The sequence below is a fragment of the Nematolebias whitei genome, chromosome 12 (genome assembly GCF_014905685.2).
Source record: "Nematolebias whitei isolate Nwh7 chromosome 12, NemWhi1, whole genome shotgun sequence".
NCBI classification, from domain to species: Eukaryota; Metazoa; Chordata; class Actinopteri; order Cyprinodontiformes; family Rivulidae; genus Nematolebias; species Nematolebias whitei.
Window position 1 is genome coordinate 38887753 of NC_056509.1, and position 13608 is coordinate 38901360.

The 13608-nt window shown below is 39.8% G+C and overlaps 1 protein-coding gene across 1 annotated transcript; it reads right to left on the reverse strand.

Annotated features, from left to right (window-relative positions):
- Window positions 1-4502: 4502 nt before the first annotated feature.
- hlx1 (H2.0-like homeo box 1 (Drosophila)) lies at window positions 4503-7720 on the reverse strand. The gene is made up of 4 exons (XM_037685556.1): window positions 7126-7720; window positions 6593-6769; window positions 6294-6478; window positions 4503-4852 (listed from the first exon to the last, which is right to left on the reverse strand). Exons 1-4 carry the CDS (start codon window positions 7589-7591, stop codon window positions 4535-4537), a joined length of 1146 nt encoding a protein of 381 aa, XP_037541484.1. The 5' UTR covers window positions 7592-7720; the 3' UTR covers window positions 4503-4534.
- Window positions 7721-13608: the final 5888 nt, after the last annotated feature.

The window sequence follows — 13608 nt, forward strand, 5'->3', positions numbered from 1 at the left end:
TTTTGAAAAACTCTCGGCTACTACCACACCAAATCTTAGCTCATTTTTTATCAAACTGGCTGAATGTCGTTTTCATGTTGGCTAATTTTGCTTAACTGTGGTGGCCATCTTGGATTAAATTGATTCCAAAAAACATTCCATTGTAAAATCCAATGATTACTTTCTCAAAGTTTCAAATTAAATCCACGCACTGGATCATGAGATATTTTGCTAACAGACAGAAACATTAACATACAAAAACACACGGGGAATACTCATTCTGACACCATACCTTACTTTCCGCCGTACACGTCATACCACCGTATAAGTCGCATCAGTCCAAAATGTCTAATAAAGTGGAAAAAAACATAAATAAGTCACTTTGCCGTATAAGTTGCATGTATTATGCATCACCGCTGACCCGTTGTGTTTGTTATGCGTCACTGCTGACCGGAAACGTGGGCCGGTGTTGTGCCAAAAATCGATAGGCTGCCAAATGGTGGCCACGGGAGCATGCACGGGAGGACTTTAATAAGAATTTAACAATATTAACACTTAAAAACAATTATTTGTTAGCTTGACATTATAGTTAAGGTGTGTCTCAGTTGAACTTTTCTTTAATAAATGCACTTTAATGGTCCAATGCAGCTGCATTTCACCTGGGCTGCATAGCAAAATGCAGCTGTTTTGACGTTTGCTCCAGGAGTTCCAGAGCGAGACGAATGTGGCTCTGTATGGCAAGCCAAGTGTCTCATTAATAGCCACTTTTACCTATTAATGAGACACTTGGCTTACCATATTCGTTGTGGGCCCTCTAGTGGCTGAAAATAGTAGTGTTCAACATTTTCCATGTCAGAATGAATGAAATCGTCAGCAAGAATTAGTTTATAAATATGGGACACAAAACTTAAATAAGTCGCTTCACCATATAAGTCGTAGGCATGCAAATTTATTCAAAAAGGTGCGACCTATACGGCGAAATGTACGGTAGATTGATGCATAAACGCCTTTAGCTAATATCACTTGTGCCATTTTTCTCAGTAATCTGATCAGTTCTCGCTTTATTTTGTAATAACTCATCCTCCTGCTGATCATCATAACAATTAAAACAACGTTGACTTCCAAGTAAGAGAATACCGCCCTATTTTTAACTTTTAAACGTTCTGTTTTCGTTATTTCCCTTTTCTTTTGGAAGGTTGCGTTTGGCATCATGGCCATTTCAAGCCTCCTCCGGTGCATGACGACAGCGCAGGAGCAATCCCCAGCAGCCTATCAAACATCTTCACAGATAAGGCCTCAAAGCTCCGGAGACGTTACGGCTTTTAGTTACGTTAATCCCTCAGCCGCTCCATCTCCTTCTTTTTTTTTTTTTTTTCACAAAGGCAATTTGTTCAGGTTTTCCCCTCCCAAAGTGTTAAATAATGGTGAAACCTGCAGGGTTGGTGAGTTTTATGGGTTGCTGAGTCCTGGGACAGCTTTTAATGGAGGCAGAAAGGCTGACATGAAGTGTAAGCCAGATGGACTTTCTCCTGTCCTGCTCATAAAATCTTTTAGGACAGATCACAAATCAAGACCCCTCAGTGCTACGTTAAGCATTTGGATTGTTATTGTTATCGTACGCTTGCAAATACTAATGTAATTTATAGCTTTTTGAGGAGAATTCAGATCTCGACCCTCTCAGACGACTGTTTAACAGTTAATACGAGGCTGATGGAGTGCAGAGCCTTTAGCTTCTCATCCAGCGTGAATTAGGAGAGAGGATTTAAGATGAGTGCCATCTATACTTTATAGCTTTAGTTTCTGAGGAGCTGAGAGTTAAGTTCAGATATCTGCGGTGTGGAAAAGAAGCGGACGGCAGCAGGTAGGTCGCTGCGCTCTGAAGGCCGGAAGAAACGAAAAGTGAAATCCAAGATGCTGAGCTGGAAAACTGCAGCCCTCCTGAGGTCGGCTCTCTTTCCGGAAAAGAGGAAAGTGGACCCCATGCACAGAGCGGGAGGCGGTCCGGGGTTTTTGGGGTCACTCATTATGATGTTGATGTTATGATAAACAAATAGCTTCGAGCTAAATTGTGCTGTTCTGGTTAGATTATTTAATAGTTAAGCTCCTTATTCAAATTCAAAAGTTTAATTTTGGATGTCTACTGACAATAAAAGTAGACCGTCACTTTGATATAATAAGCTGCTGCAGATCAAATTAATAAAACACACACAAAAAAAATTCAGATTTTCTGTGGGACAAAGTGAAGCATCGCCTCCTTTTTTCTTTAAACGTTTTAAGATGAGCTGATGTTGTAAATATTTATTTTAAAAAAGTAGATTAAATATGATAACCAGAAGGAAAAAATATCCTTGGCAGTAATAACTGTGCCAAAACGGAAGCAAATGATTAAAAATATAAAAACATCAGCGCCAAAATAAAGAGCCTTTTTGTTCATTTGGAAGGCAAACGTGTGTAAAAATGTATTCTAGCATGAAATAAATTTAAATGAATTCCACAATTTAATGAAATATGATGGGGAAATAAAGGTAAATGTAACACATTTTAAAAGTTGACAAATCAAAAAAAAAAAAAAAGGAACTAATTTGTAGAGATGAAAAATATTCTATAAAAAACAAAACGCGTTATAAAAACTGTGTTCTGGGGTGGGGGGGAATGGGATCCGTCTAATTTTCCAGCACCTTTAAAGGCCTTGAACTGGAAGAAGTCCAGCCCACTTTGTGATGTCGAGGACTCTTTGTGAAGCAGCACATCACTTATTTATTTTATATAAACCCTGCGCTCGCTTGGTTTACCCATAAAACTCCGGCAGTCTTCATTTTCCATCAACAAACATCTTAATGGCCGAGGCAGCTTGACACAGATATATACAGTAATTATTCTGAATATTCTCTGCGAGGGCCCGGAAATGTATTTATACACGAAGGAGAATAAACACTTTGACTCCAACTGCTGCTATCCAACACCATCCTGACGTCTCTCTCCTCTGGAAGAAGAACTTCTTATATTTTTTGCCCCAAAACGAGACGGTTAGGAAGTGGAGAGAGTTATCGATGAGCATTTATCTGGACTCAAATTTAACAGGCTCGTAATAAAAAGGAAGAGCGCCACGAGCTCATGTCATTAAACAGGTCGTTTAAAAGTGATGCAATGATGCTGATTCGTTTTAAACATGAAGTATTGATCAACAGGATAAGGATGATTGAGAAATTATATTTCAACATCATTGCCCTTATCATTCTTCTTTTTTTTTTTTTTTTTTTTGGTTAGTTGTGAAACTTGGATTATTTAACTCTGAAAAGTGGCAGAGGAAGTAATGAGTGGCACCATAAAGGGAAAATGTTGCTTTTTTTTTGTGTCAAATGACTAAAATATACTGGTTTCGGCTGCTGCCTGGAACTGGTAAATATAGAGTGTAGATTAGACTCAACAGAGTCTGAGCGCACTGAGAAACACTCAGATCAAGAATTTGGTTTAAAATGTTCTCTTTGTATGAAAATGATGAAAATAAAAATGACATTTTCCATTTTTTTGTATGAAAGAAAATATGTAGTTTGCAATTTATTAGGAATTTTTAAAGCCTCTTACGCTCCTTTTTGTCATTTAATTTTAACTTTTAGGCTTTTTTTTTAATTTACTTCAGTTTAATCAGATGCAACAGTAAAAATAATAATAAAAAAAATCTTTTATTTTTTTTATCTTTCTATTTATTTTTGGATTTGGTACCTGGATGAATGAGCATGAACTTTGTTGCTTTCTAATTATTAATAAAGATAATAATAAACCAGAAAATAATTATTTAACCAAGCAAATCCTATTGAAATTACAGATTTAATTATTATATATTTTTTTTTTTTTGCAATGAAGACTTTGCTGCAGACACGTGCATGTTTTTGGACGGAGTACCTGCAGAAAACCCTCAAACATGAGAAACTGCACAGGAAGACACGGGGACTGAACCCACGACCTTCTTTCTGTGAGGCAACAACCACCAATCCATCATGCTGCTCAATAATAATAATAATAATATTAATAATAAAAAAATTCCCAGGTAAGAACAATTTATTTACATTTTTTTTCAGTGCAAATTAATATTAACAAAATAGCACAAATATATCAAAACAAGCATGAACGCTGCACGTGACGTTCTGAGATTTCATTTACAAAAAGTGGTTTAAAACCTGAACAATAAAATTCACACCACATTTATGTCCATCATCATCATCATCATCATCATCATCATCATCATCTTCAGCTCAGTGGAGCTAGAAACAAAAACAAAATGAAGGTTGTGTCTGAAGGATGATCTTTGAAAAATAAAAAAAGAGGGAATTCACACCTGGTTTATTGATGTTTGGGTTTGTGTGTGTGTGTGTGTGTGTGTGGGGGGGGGGCGTGAGGGGGTTAATAATGTGCAATAAAAACAAATCAATCAGTCTCTTTGCTCCTCGTGCGTCCCGGAAACAGACTGACCCGTTTTTGTTTGCAGCTACACTTAAAAAAAAAAAAAAAGAAACATTCTCTTGTGTCCAGAGCTGAAACAAACATTTGTTCCTCCTCATATTAAGACCTGCTCCTGTTCCGTGTCCGTGAGCGCGGACCCCGCGTCGGCGCCGCCCGCCTGCGCGCTCCCGCTCATGATCACGCTGGTCTTATGGAGGTCAGAAACGTCCAAATGTCCTCTGTCCTCCTCGGGCTCGTCCGAGTCGCTGTCGCTGCGGGCCTCGCTCTCACAGTCGGACTCCAGCGGCTCTTTGGGCTCCTCGCTGCCCGCCTCAGACACACCCGGCTCCGGCTTGTCCTCCTTGTCCTTCTGCGCCTGCGCCTCCTTGGAGTGTCTCCACTTCATGCGCCTGTTCTGGAACCACACTTTAACCTGACCAGACGCACACGTGCACGGTGTTAACTTAAACCTTAAACTCTTGTGATTTATACATGAACATACATAATGAACTTCCAGAAAAAAAAAAGCAGAGGTGGCGTTTTTTTTTTTTTTTTAACATTTCTTTTAATTTTATTTTTTTTCACGCTCAGCTCTCTGCGCGATTTAAAGTCTTGACCTTGAAACCACTGGTGGAAAAAGATAAATAAAACCCACAAATTTTAAAGCAATCATCAAAAGTGTTCTGCGTTTATAACCAGCTGTGGCATTTATTTATTTAAAGCTACAAAATAGATTCAAAAAGATATAGCTGAATAAATTAGACTTATTGTTGGGTCTCCTGTCAGCCAATCAGCTTCCAGAGTGACATCATCAGTTAAAGGCCTCACTTTCAGCCTCCTTAATGTAAACAGACCATGTTTTTACTCATGGTTCTCAAGTTTTATTTATGCAACCTAAATGTATAAATATATCAAAAAATAAAATGTTAGTTACAACATCTCATGTTTCTTGTTTTTATTCTGTCAATTTAAGGAGGAGCTTGCAGTGTGATTTTAAATATTTCAGCTAATTTCTTTTACAAAAATAGTCAAAGCTGAACCTTATTTCTTCAGTAACAACAGCGATTAAATAAAAATGAAATTTTATTTGAAGATATTTCTTATGATGTCATGAAACTTGTCGTTAAAGGGTTTTATTTGGTTTATTTGTCTGGAGATGCGTTTTCTGATTAGTGCTGAGTTCTGCAAAAATGAGGATGACTTTTAAAGCTGCAGAATAAACTGATTTATTGTCATCGCAGTATTAAATAATGCAATATCAATAACGCAGAGGACAACAATAAACAATGGACTATTATACTTCAAGTGCATTTGTGTCCTGCTGCTAATAATTTAGTCAGTCAGCAGCTTCTCACAAACACGATGACAGAAAAAAAACGAGAGTTTATCTCAACTGATATCGTCATGGCGATATTAAACAATAATGTGCATATTTTATTCTTCCTGAGCAGAGCGACAGCTGAAGTGAGGCCTAGTTGAGCTAAACAACCGGCTGAAAATATCCAAATATCTAATATTAAATATTTTTAAATGTGACCAATTTAGAACAAATAAAATAAAATGAAATAAACCTGAAACTGTTGTTTTCGAATCTGATAGAGTTGGGTGGAGGACTCATGCAAACGTCTTAGCCGAGACCCTGTGGTCTCTTGATTCCTTATAATGAGCTGTTGCCATGGCAACAACTTCTCATTGCCTCCATGCCTGCATGTCTGGGTTAAACCATGATGTGGCCTAAAAATAACAACCTTAGGCCACTTGAGCATCAAAACAAAGCGATAAAAATGTTTTAGACTGATTTGTTCTGCATGTTGTTGTTTTTTTAAATCAGGTAAACAAACTTTATGTTGTTTTTTTTGTGCGAGCCCTCTCACCTGAGCATCTGTGAGCCCCAGCATGGCAGCCAGCTGCTTTCTGTCCGGCTTGGTGACGTACTTCTGTATCTCGAATCTCTTCTCCAGACCTTTCCTCTGCAGGTTGGAGAACACGGCCCTCGACCACGACCTCTTCCTCTTGTACGTCTGAGGCATTGTGTCTTTTGTGAGGACGGCGTAGGGACCTGAAGACGACAAAAACACACAAGGAGGCCACGAGATTAAAGCACGATCAGACGAAGCCTTGAAAACACAGCAGGCTTGAAGCGGTCAGCTGCTCTCCTACAGGTGATGTCTACCTGGGAAGGTGTCCTGAAACTGATGCTGGCCTGAGTGTCTGCTGCTGCTGCCTAGTGAACTCATCATGGAGGACGCGTCCATCCCGGGGTCTATGGAGGAGAAGTACTGGCTGGCAGGAGGCTGAACGGGGATGTGGAGGCCTGACTGACGGTTGGAGCTAACAATGGATGTGAGATCTGTTGCAGAGTGAGAGATGTGAGGGCACAGGCAAACACACGGTGACAATCTCAAGTTTAAAGAGATGTTTAGAGTGTAAATAAATGGGGGGTGGGGAGGGGGTTCCTGATTAGGTTATTCTTTTTGCTGTTTGCAGCTGATCCTGAACCTCTGACCTCTTATTAAAAAGCAGCACGAAGTTATTTTAAAGCCTCTGAAGTGGAACGTGCGCAAAAGTTGCTTCAGTTTCAGTTTCTAACTTGTGTTCTCCATAAAATTATGAAAATATTTCAATGATATACAAAAAAAAAAAGTTTATTTTATTTTATTTATAATTATTCGTCTAAGAGGACTAGGAGTGCCCCTGCATGCTCACCTCTTAGCGATGACTTTTCTTTGCACTTTGGATCAAAGTCTGTGGATAAAATCCGATCGATTCCAAATTTGAGGTCCTTGCTCGAGGGCGGCGGGGCATGCTGGGAGTTGAACGACGTCCTGGAGAGTGAGGTCAGTTGTAGTCCGTGTCTGTGGTATCCAGAAGCCGGGCTGAGCCTGGCCCCGAACACTAAGGGCTCCGGAGCGACGGGAGAGGGGCGCAGAGGGGAGCCGCCGGGCTGCGGAGCGCGCGGCTGCTGCTGCTGATGGTGGTGGTGGTGGTGGTGTCCCATGTGCACCATGAGGGTGGACGAGCCCGGGATGTTCTCTGCATCTCCAGCCTGCAAGATGTCTGCGATGCAGAACGAGGGTTTTTTCACGGAGTCCACAGCGAAGCCCCCGGCGCAGTACGCGGACCAGAGGCTGAAGTTTGACGCGTAAAACGGGCTGAGTCCGGCCGTGTACATCCCGGAGCTTTAACTGGGTCTCAGAGCAGGGCAGAACAACATGTACGAACAAAAACACACATACAAACATGAAAGTGTTGAGCTTTTGGAGCCCCGTCCTCTGTGTGGAAATGCCCAAAAAGCTCTCGCAGCTCTGAAACTCTGCAGCAGCAGCTCCGCTCCGAAGTTCCTCCGCTGACGCTGATTGGTCGCTTTCTGAGCCAATGGGCGCGCTGCGTTCGCTCACATCTAATTAGTCTAATTTAACGCGCGCGCGCGCGCACTGTAACAGCAATTACACCGGATGCTAATTTTTACAACCTTAAAGAACTGCTTGTCTGAGTGTTCAGACTCTGCAGGTACAGAATCTTAACTAAATATCGGGTTATAAACATTTTTATGTTTTCTAACTGTTGGCTGTCCAATAATCACTTATGCGATTATTTCCTGAAAGTTTTATTTAAATCCGTCCAGAGTTTCATGAAATATTTTGCTAACAGACGGGAATAATTAACTTTTGTCCTGTGGTTCATGATGTTTTGCTAACATGATCCACTTTAAGGCATAAAAGCACATGCCGCATAATGAAAAGGATTAATAATAATAAACAGGCAACCCCTCCCGGTATGGAGGGGTGGGGGGGTCTATTAGCTCCGTCTCATCCTGTTTTTGATGGGCCGTGATTCGCGCTAAATGAGCGGATGCGCCTGTTAGATGTGGCCCTGAAATAGCAGCGGCCTCAGTATTTTAGGATGCAGCAGAAATCCTTATTTCTTCCGGAGGAGCAGAAGAAGAAGGAGGGGACACTTTTATAATGACTGTTAGAACTTCCCTTCTTCAATATTTGCGCAACTTTATCTCAACGCGCAACTTGCACCGTGACGCAAATCCGTCCCCATGCTCATAATAAACAGAGGAAATATACCCCCCCCCCCCACACACACACCCCTCCTATTCGAAAACACAATTAACTTCAGAGGGGATACTTCATCACACACACACCAACAGGTTCCCACACCGCGAGCTCGCGCAGGTTTTTATAAAGGAAGAATTAATATACATCAAATAAAATCAGCTTTCATCACTTTAAACTTGAAAAAAATAAAAATACCCAGTGACAATGGCTCCTGAAGGCCTCGCGCGGCTCGTTTTTATAAAGTCCTGCTTGATGCGCGCGGAAGCGCCGCTGACCTTGACTGTCCTCTGTCACGGTGTTTTCGAGTGACACTTTTCCGGGTTAAAATTAGAAAGTGAGCAACGTTCGCCCTCCATCACAGTCAAAACAATCCAGGGAAGAGGATGTGGGCCGGAGGCTGCAGTTATTTCAGGTGCTGATGATGAGCCGCGCAGAACGGCTTTCATGCACACACTGTGTGTGTGTGTGCGTGCGCGCGTGTGTGTGCACATAGCTCCTGTGAATCAAAGCACAAAGAATGCGTGAGCAAACATAGATTTTAAAGCATCGCAAAGTGTGAACTCAAAAAGGTGCATCCTCAGCTGGAATAACTTGAAAGCTCCAGATGTTTTAACGTGCTGTAAAGCTCCAGATGTTTTAATGTGCTGTAAAGCTCCAGATGTTTTAATGTGCTGTACCAAAACGACATGCGGATGCTTGACTCACGTGACTGCAGTTTAGGTAAACAAATATGGCGGATTTGGATGAGCAGCTGAGAAGACATTTAAGTGAATCTGCTGCTTTAAGAATAAATATTAATGTCCAAGCACGATGAGCCATGAAAACAGAACAAAGTAGCATTTGCAAAACTTCCAGCATCATTTCAAACTAATCGTTCAATTTATTTTTATTTATTTTCTCAACAAATTGGAGCCTAAATATAAATACATGAAAACTGTTGAATTGTTTTGATCCAGTTGTCCAAAGTTACTTTTTAATAGATGTTATTGATGTTGCAATGAGTCTGAAAGTGTGACCTCCTAATAAACACATTTGTTTCACAGATCAGTGAAGAGAAATGTTATTGGCTTTCTTCATCATCATCATCATCAGCATCATCATCATCATCGCCAGGTCTCCTGTCTCTGCTGGGACCGGAGTCTGTCTCTAACACAGGACTCAGAGACAGATGGTCACTTGTTTTTAGTCTGAGGTCAATGCATCACCTCCTTTCACTTCACTTGAATTCAGTTGAAACTGCACAAATTTATATCAAATAGTCTCTGGGCACTAAAAAAAAAGGAGTAAAAACAAATTCAAATCATAATTCTCATTCACTTCCAAACAGATATTCTGATTCAAACATGTCATGATTATTCAATCACTTTATTAAGGGCATTTATTATTTATACATATATCCCCTATACATAGAACTAAGATGTTATTCATATGTTCTATAGATGCAGAGTGAATATTTCAAGCCTTTATTTCTTGTAATTTTGATGATTATGGCTCAGAGATAATGAAAAAATAAAACTCACTGTCTCAGAAAATTAGATTATTACATACCTTTTGTTTTCTTTGTCAGTGTGGGCAGGAGCAGAGACCTGCTGGAAAATGAAACCATCATTTCCATACAGCTCGTCAGCAGAAGGAAGCATGAAGTCTCTAAAATGTCCTGGTAGATGGACTTCAGAAAACCAGTGGACCAACACCAGCAGAGGACATGGACCCAAACCATCACTGACTGAACTTCACACCGGACTTCAAGCAACGCGGGATCTGGTCCTCTCCAGTCGTCCTCCAGACTCTGGGATCTTGATTTCCAAATTACATGAAAATTTACTTTAATCTAAAACGAGGACATCGGACTTCTGACTTTGTCTCTGGTTCAGGAGTGGCTTGAGGAAAGAGATTTTGTTCCTCATGTAGGAGTTAATCAGCTGGTTTGGGTATGTTTAAAATATTGGACCTCTTCACAATATTCTAAAGTTCTGAGACTGAATTTAGATTTCCATCATCTATAAGTCAAAATCATCTAAATTACAATGTTGTGTACTATATGAGCTTCACTTTCTGAATGACTGACAAATAACTTTTTCATGATATTTTAAGTTTTTACATGCACTTGTATAAGAGTAGGTATAAACATTTGTGCTCGTGGCTTTCAAGGTTCACATATCTGAAGCACTTATCTAAGAATTATCTTTATACTTTAGAAATTTAATTTCTTTAAATAAATATGTATTTATAAATATGATGATTTAGATGTTTTAATTACATATATATATATATATATATATATATATATATATATATATATATATATATATTAATGAAGTCATCATGTCTGAACTGTTAGGAGGGTGTGGCACCTGATACATAACAATGTGAAGATACAAAATAAATTACAGTAAAACTAAAATACTAACTGGTGGGTAACAAAAGGTCAAAGAACGTGTTTCTGCAGAATGTACTCAGCTGAAGCGACAAAGTTTTGCCCTATGAACATATTACAGAACATGAAAAAAAAGATATGAGACCTTTTAATCAAATGCAAAATCTTTATATTCTCATCCGTACAACGTATTAACACCTAAAGCATGGGTCCACAAACTTATTATCTTCTTACGCCAAAAATAATAATATAAAACACTGCAATCACAAATACCCTTGTACAAATAACATAGATTAAACTCATTATTCTCCACATTTCCCCATTTGTGACTATCTTTTTGTAACAATTATAGATAATATGAGTTTGGGAACCACAAATCTAAAGCATATAATAATAACAACAAAACAAAAGAAAAGCCTAACAATGCAGTCTTAAACCTGAGTTTTGGCCTCGATGACTCTGTGTCTATAACCGAAGAGCAAACAAACAACATGAGAACACAACGCCGGAGCCTTTATGAGTCACATGCTCTATAAAAACATGCGAGCACCACCTGAAGTTTAAAGCATCCATTGTTGTCGCCTGATTGCTCTGTGTGTGTTTTTCAGGAAGTCTTAACAGGCGCAAAGAGAACTGAATGAATCCACCTCGGACTGGATCACACGCTGCCGAACAGAATGAACCCATTTCCATTATTACACCCAGAATTATTGCTCCCCCGCCCTCGTCCTCCTCTCCTAAGACCCTCCAGTTCTGGCCAGGATTACTATTTCTGGCAATGTTTACTTTAGGAAGGAACTTTCGCAGATTTAATGGGACCTGGGCCATTGTACACAGCCTTCTGTATGGCACTCTGCCATCATTTCCTCAGAAAGGGGAGGAGAGGCCTATATGTCTAAAGTGGACTCAAAACAAAAGGGTTTATGTGGCCGTGAGCACATCCAGGGTTTCAGACGGACTACAAGCTGGCTGCCTCTTCCCTCGCCTCCACTTTCATTTGGCTCCTTTAACAGGCAGCAGCACCGATTCAAAAGACTAAATAAAAGTGACAAGTTTGTCCTTTTGGAGGAACATAATTGTTCCCATACCATGCATGGATAAATAAATGAGTGAAGGCCTTCAGTGTCTGAGCAGCGCCCCCTAGTGACTGAAGCCATTCTCCAAAATGGAGTTTTCTGATTCTCATTTTGAGCAGGGCTGCAGCAGATTTTAATTAAAATTTGTCTGGAGTTCAAAGATAAATCCGTCGTGCTTTCTTTAGTTTGAATGTGGCACAAATTATAAATATTAGTTTTCTGTCATCTTTGTGTCTTGATAGAAAACAAACCAGGGGCGATTCTAGAATATGACCTACAGGGGGCGCTCAGCCCCCCCAGTGCTGACAATGACTCTTGGCTTGAACAAAGTGGTGGCCATTGGCGTCAGAAGCATTTGTAATGTGTGGGGGACACATTGGTGGTGGTGGTGGTGGTGGGGGGGGGGGGGGGGTGCCAGGGGGTACTCCTCCATAAAATTTTAAATACCGTATTTTTCGGACTATAAGGCGCACTTCAAATTCTTTAATTTTCTCAAAAATCAACAGTGAGCCTTATAATCCGGTGCGCCTTATGTATCAATTCTGCTTGTACTTACTGACCTCGAACCAATTTTATGTGATACACGGCGTTCAAAAATCTGTAAAACTATTTAAGTTTCGCTTAATGCGCCTTATTATCCGGTGCGCCTTATAGTCCGAAAAATACGGTAAAGTTGATGCCGTTTCCTGCATTCTGGTGTATTTTAACGGGCTGTTAAACATCTATGTTTACGTCCATTAGTAAACACTTGATTCAATAACTATTTTAGAGAGCATGGCACAACAAGAAGTAGCGCTAAGCTAGCGGCATGCAACACAGACGTGCTAGCTAAGATGCTAGAGATGTAGCACTCTGCTTTACATTACACAAATAAACACTTTGTACAAATCAGTTTAGTGTTAACTGATCATAACAAACAAAGACTAAACTTGCAAGACACAAACAGAACACACAAAACAAAGCACAACTAGCTTCAAGCATTAACTTTTAATTTAACCATTAAACATACTGTACAATGTAATTATGACAAAAATGGAGGATTTACCTGCAGTTACCTTCGTACAGGTGAACATGTGGTACTTCCTGTTTATCACTGTTGTATTCAGCTGCTCATCAGGTCGGCCACAGGGCTTTATTAATCTTTTACATTTTTCCAGACTCAGTTTAGGTTTTGGAAATGGAATAAACTGTATTCCACCCTATATTCAACTAAACTGCTCAGGGGGCCACAGTTACTGAGAGCCAGCAGCTCAGGGGCCGAACATCCAGCAATTAAAGTTATTATGTAAATAAACCAAATATTACAATGATCTGTTACATTTTAAATTTGTGTATTTCGTTGCGTTGAATCATAAATGCAATAAAAAGAACCCGAAACCCAGAACCATCTAATAAATAAATAATTTTATTTTTACTTTGAGTGCTGAGTTAAAATTCAAGCACCCCTTAAAAACAGGCTAAAACCGCCGGCAAACGTTGCATGCTGAATTATTTTTTTATTTCCCCCCCCCGACAACATTCAGAAGCAGTTGTTGCACCTGTACTCGACGACATTTCTGCACAACTTAAGCTGGTTTTCTTACTCAGATTGATAATAATAAAATAAAATAAAAAAATTGCAGAAAAATGTATTTTCTGGTGGTGTTTTTAAATTAATACATTGCAGGCA

Coding starts and splice junctions, on each gene's coding strand:
- hlx1 (XM_037685556.1), bottom strand. CDS start 7,591: ATGTACACGGCCGGACTCAGCCCGTTTTACGCGTCAAACTTCAGCCTC. Junction 6,770..7,125: donor AGAAAAGTCATCGCTAAGAG/GTGAGCATGCAG, acceptor ACTCTGCAACAG/ATCTCACATCCATTGTTAGC. Junction 6,479..6,592: donor GTTTCAGGACACCTTCCCAG/GTAGACATCACC, acceptor TGTCGTCTTCAG/GTCCCTACGCCGTCCTCACA.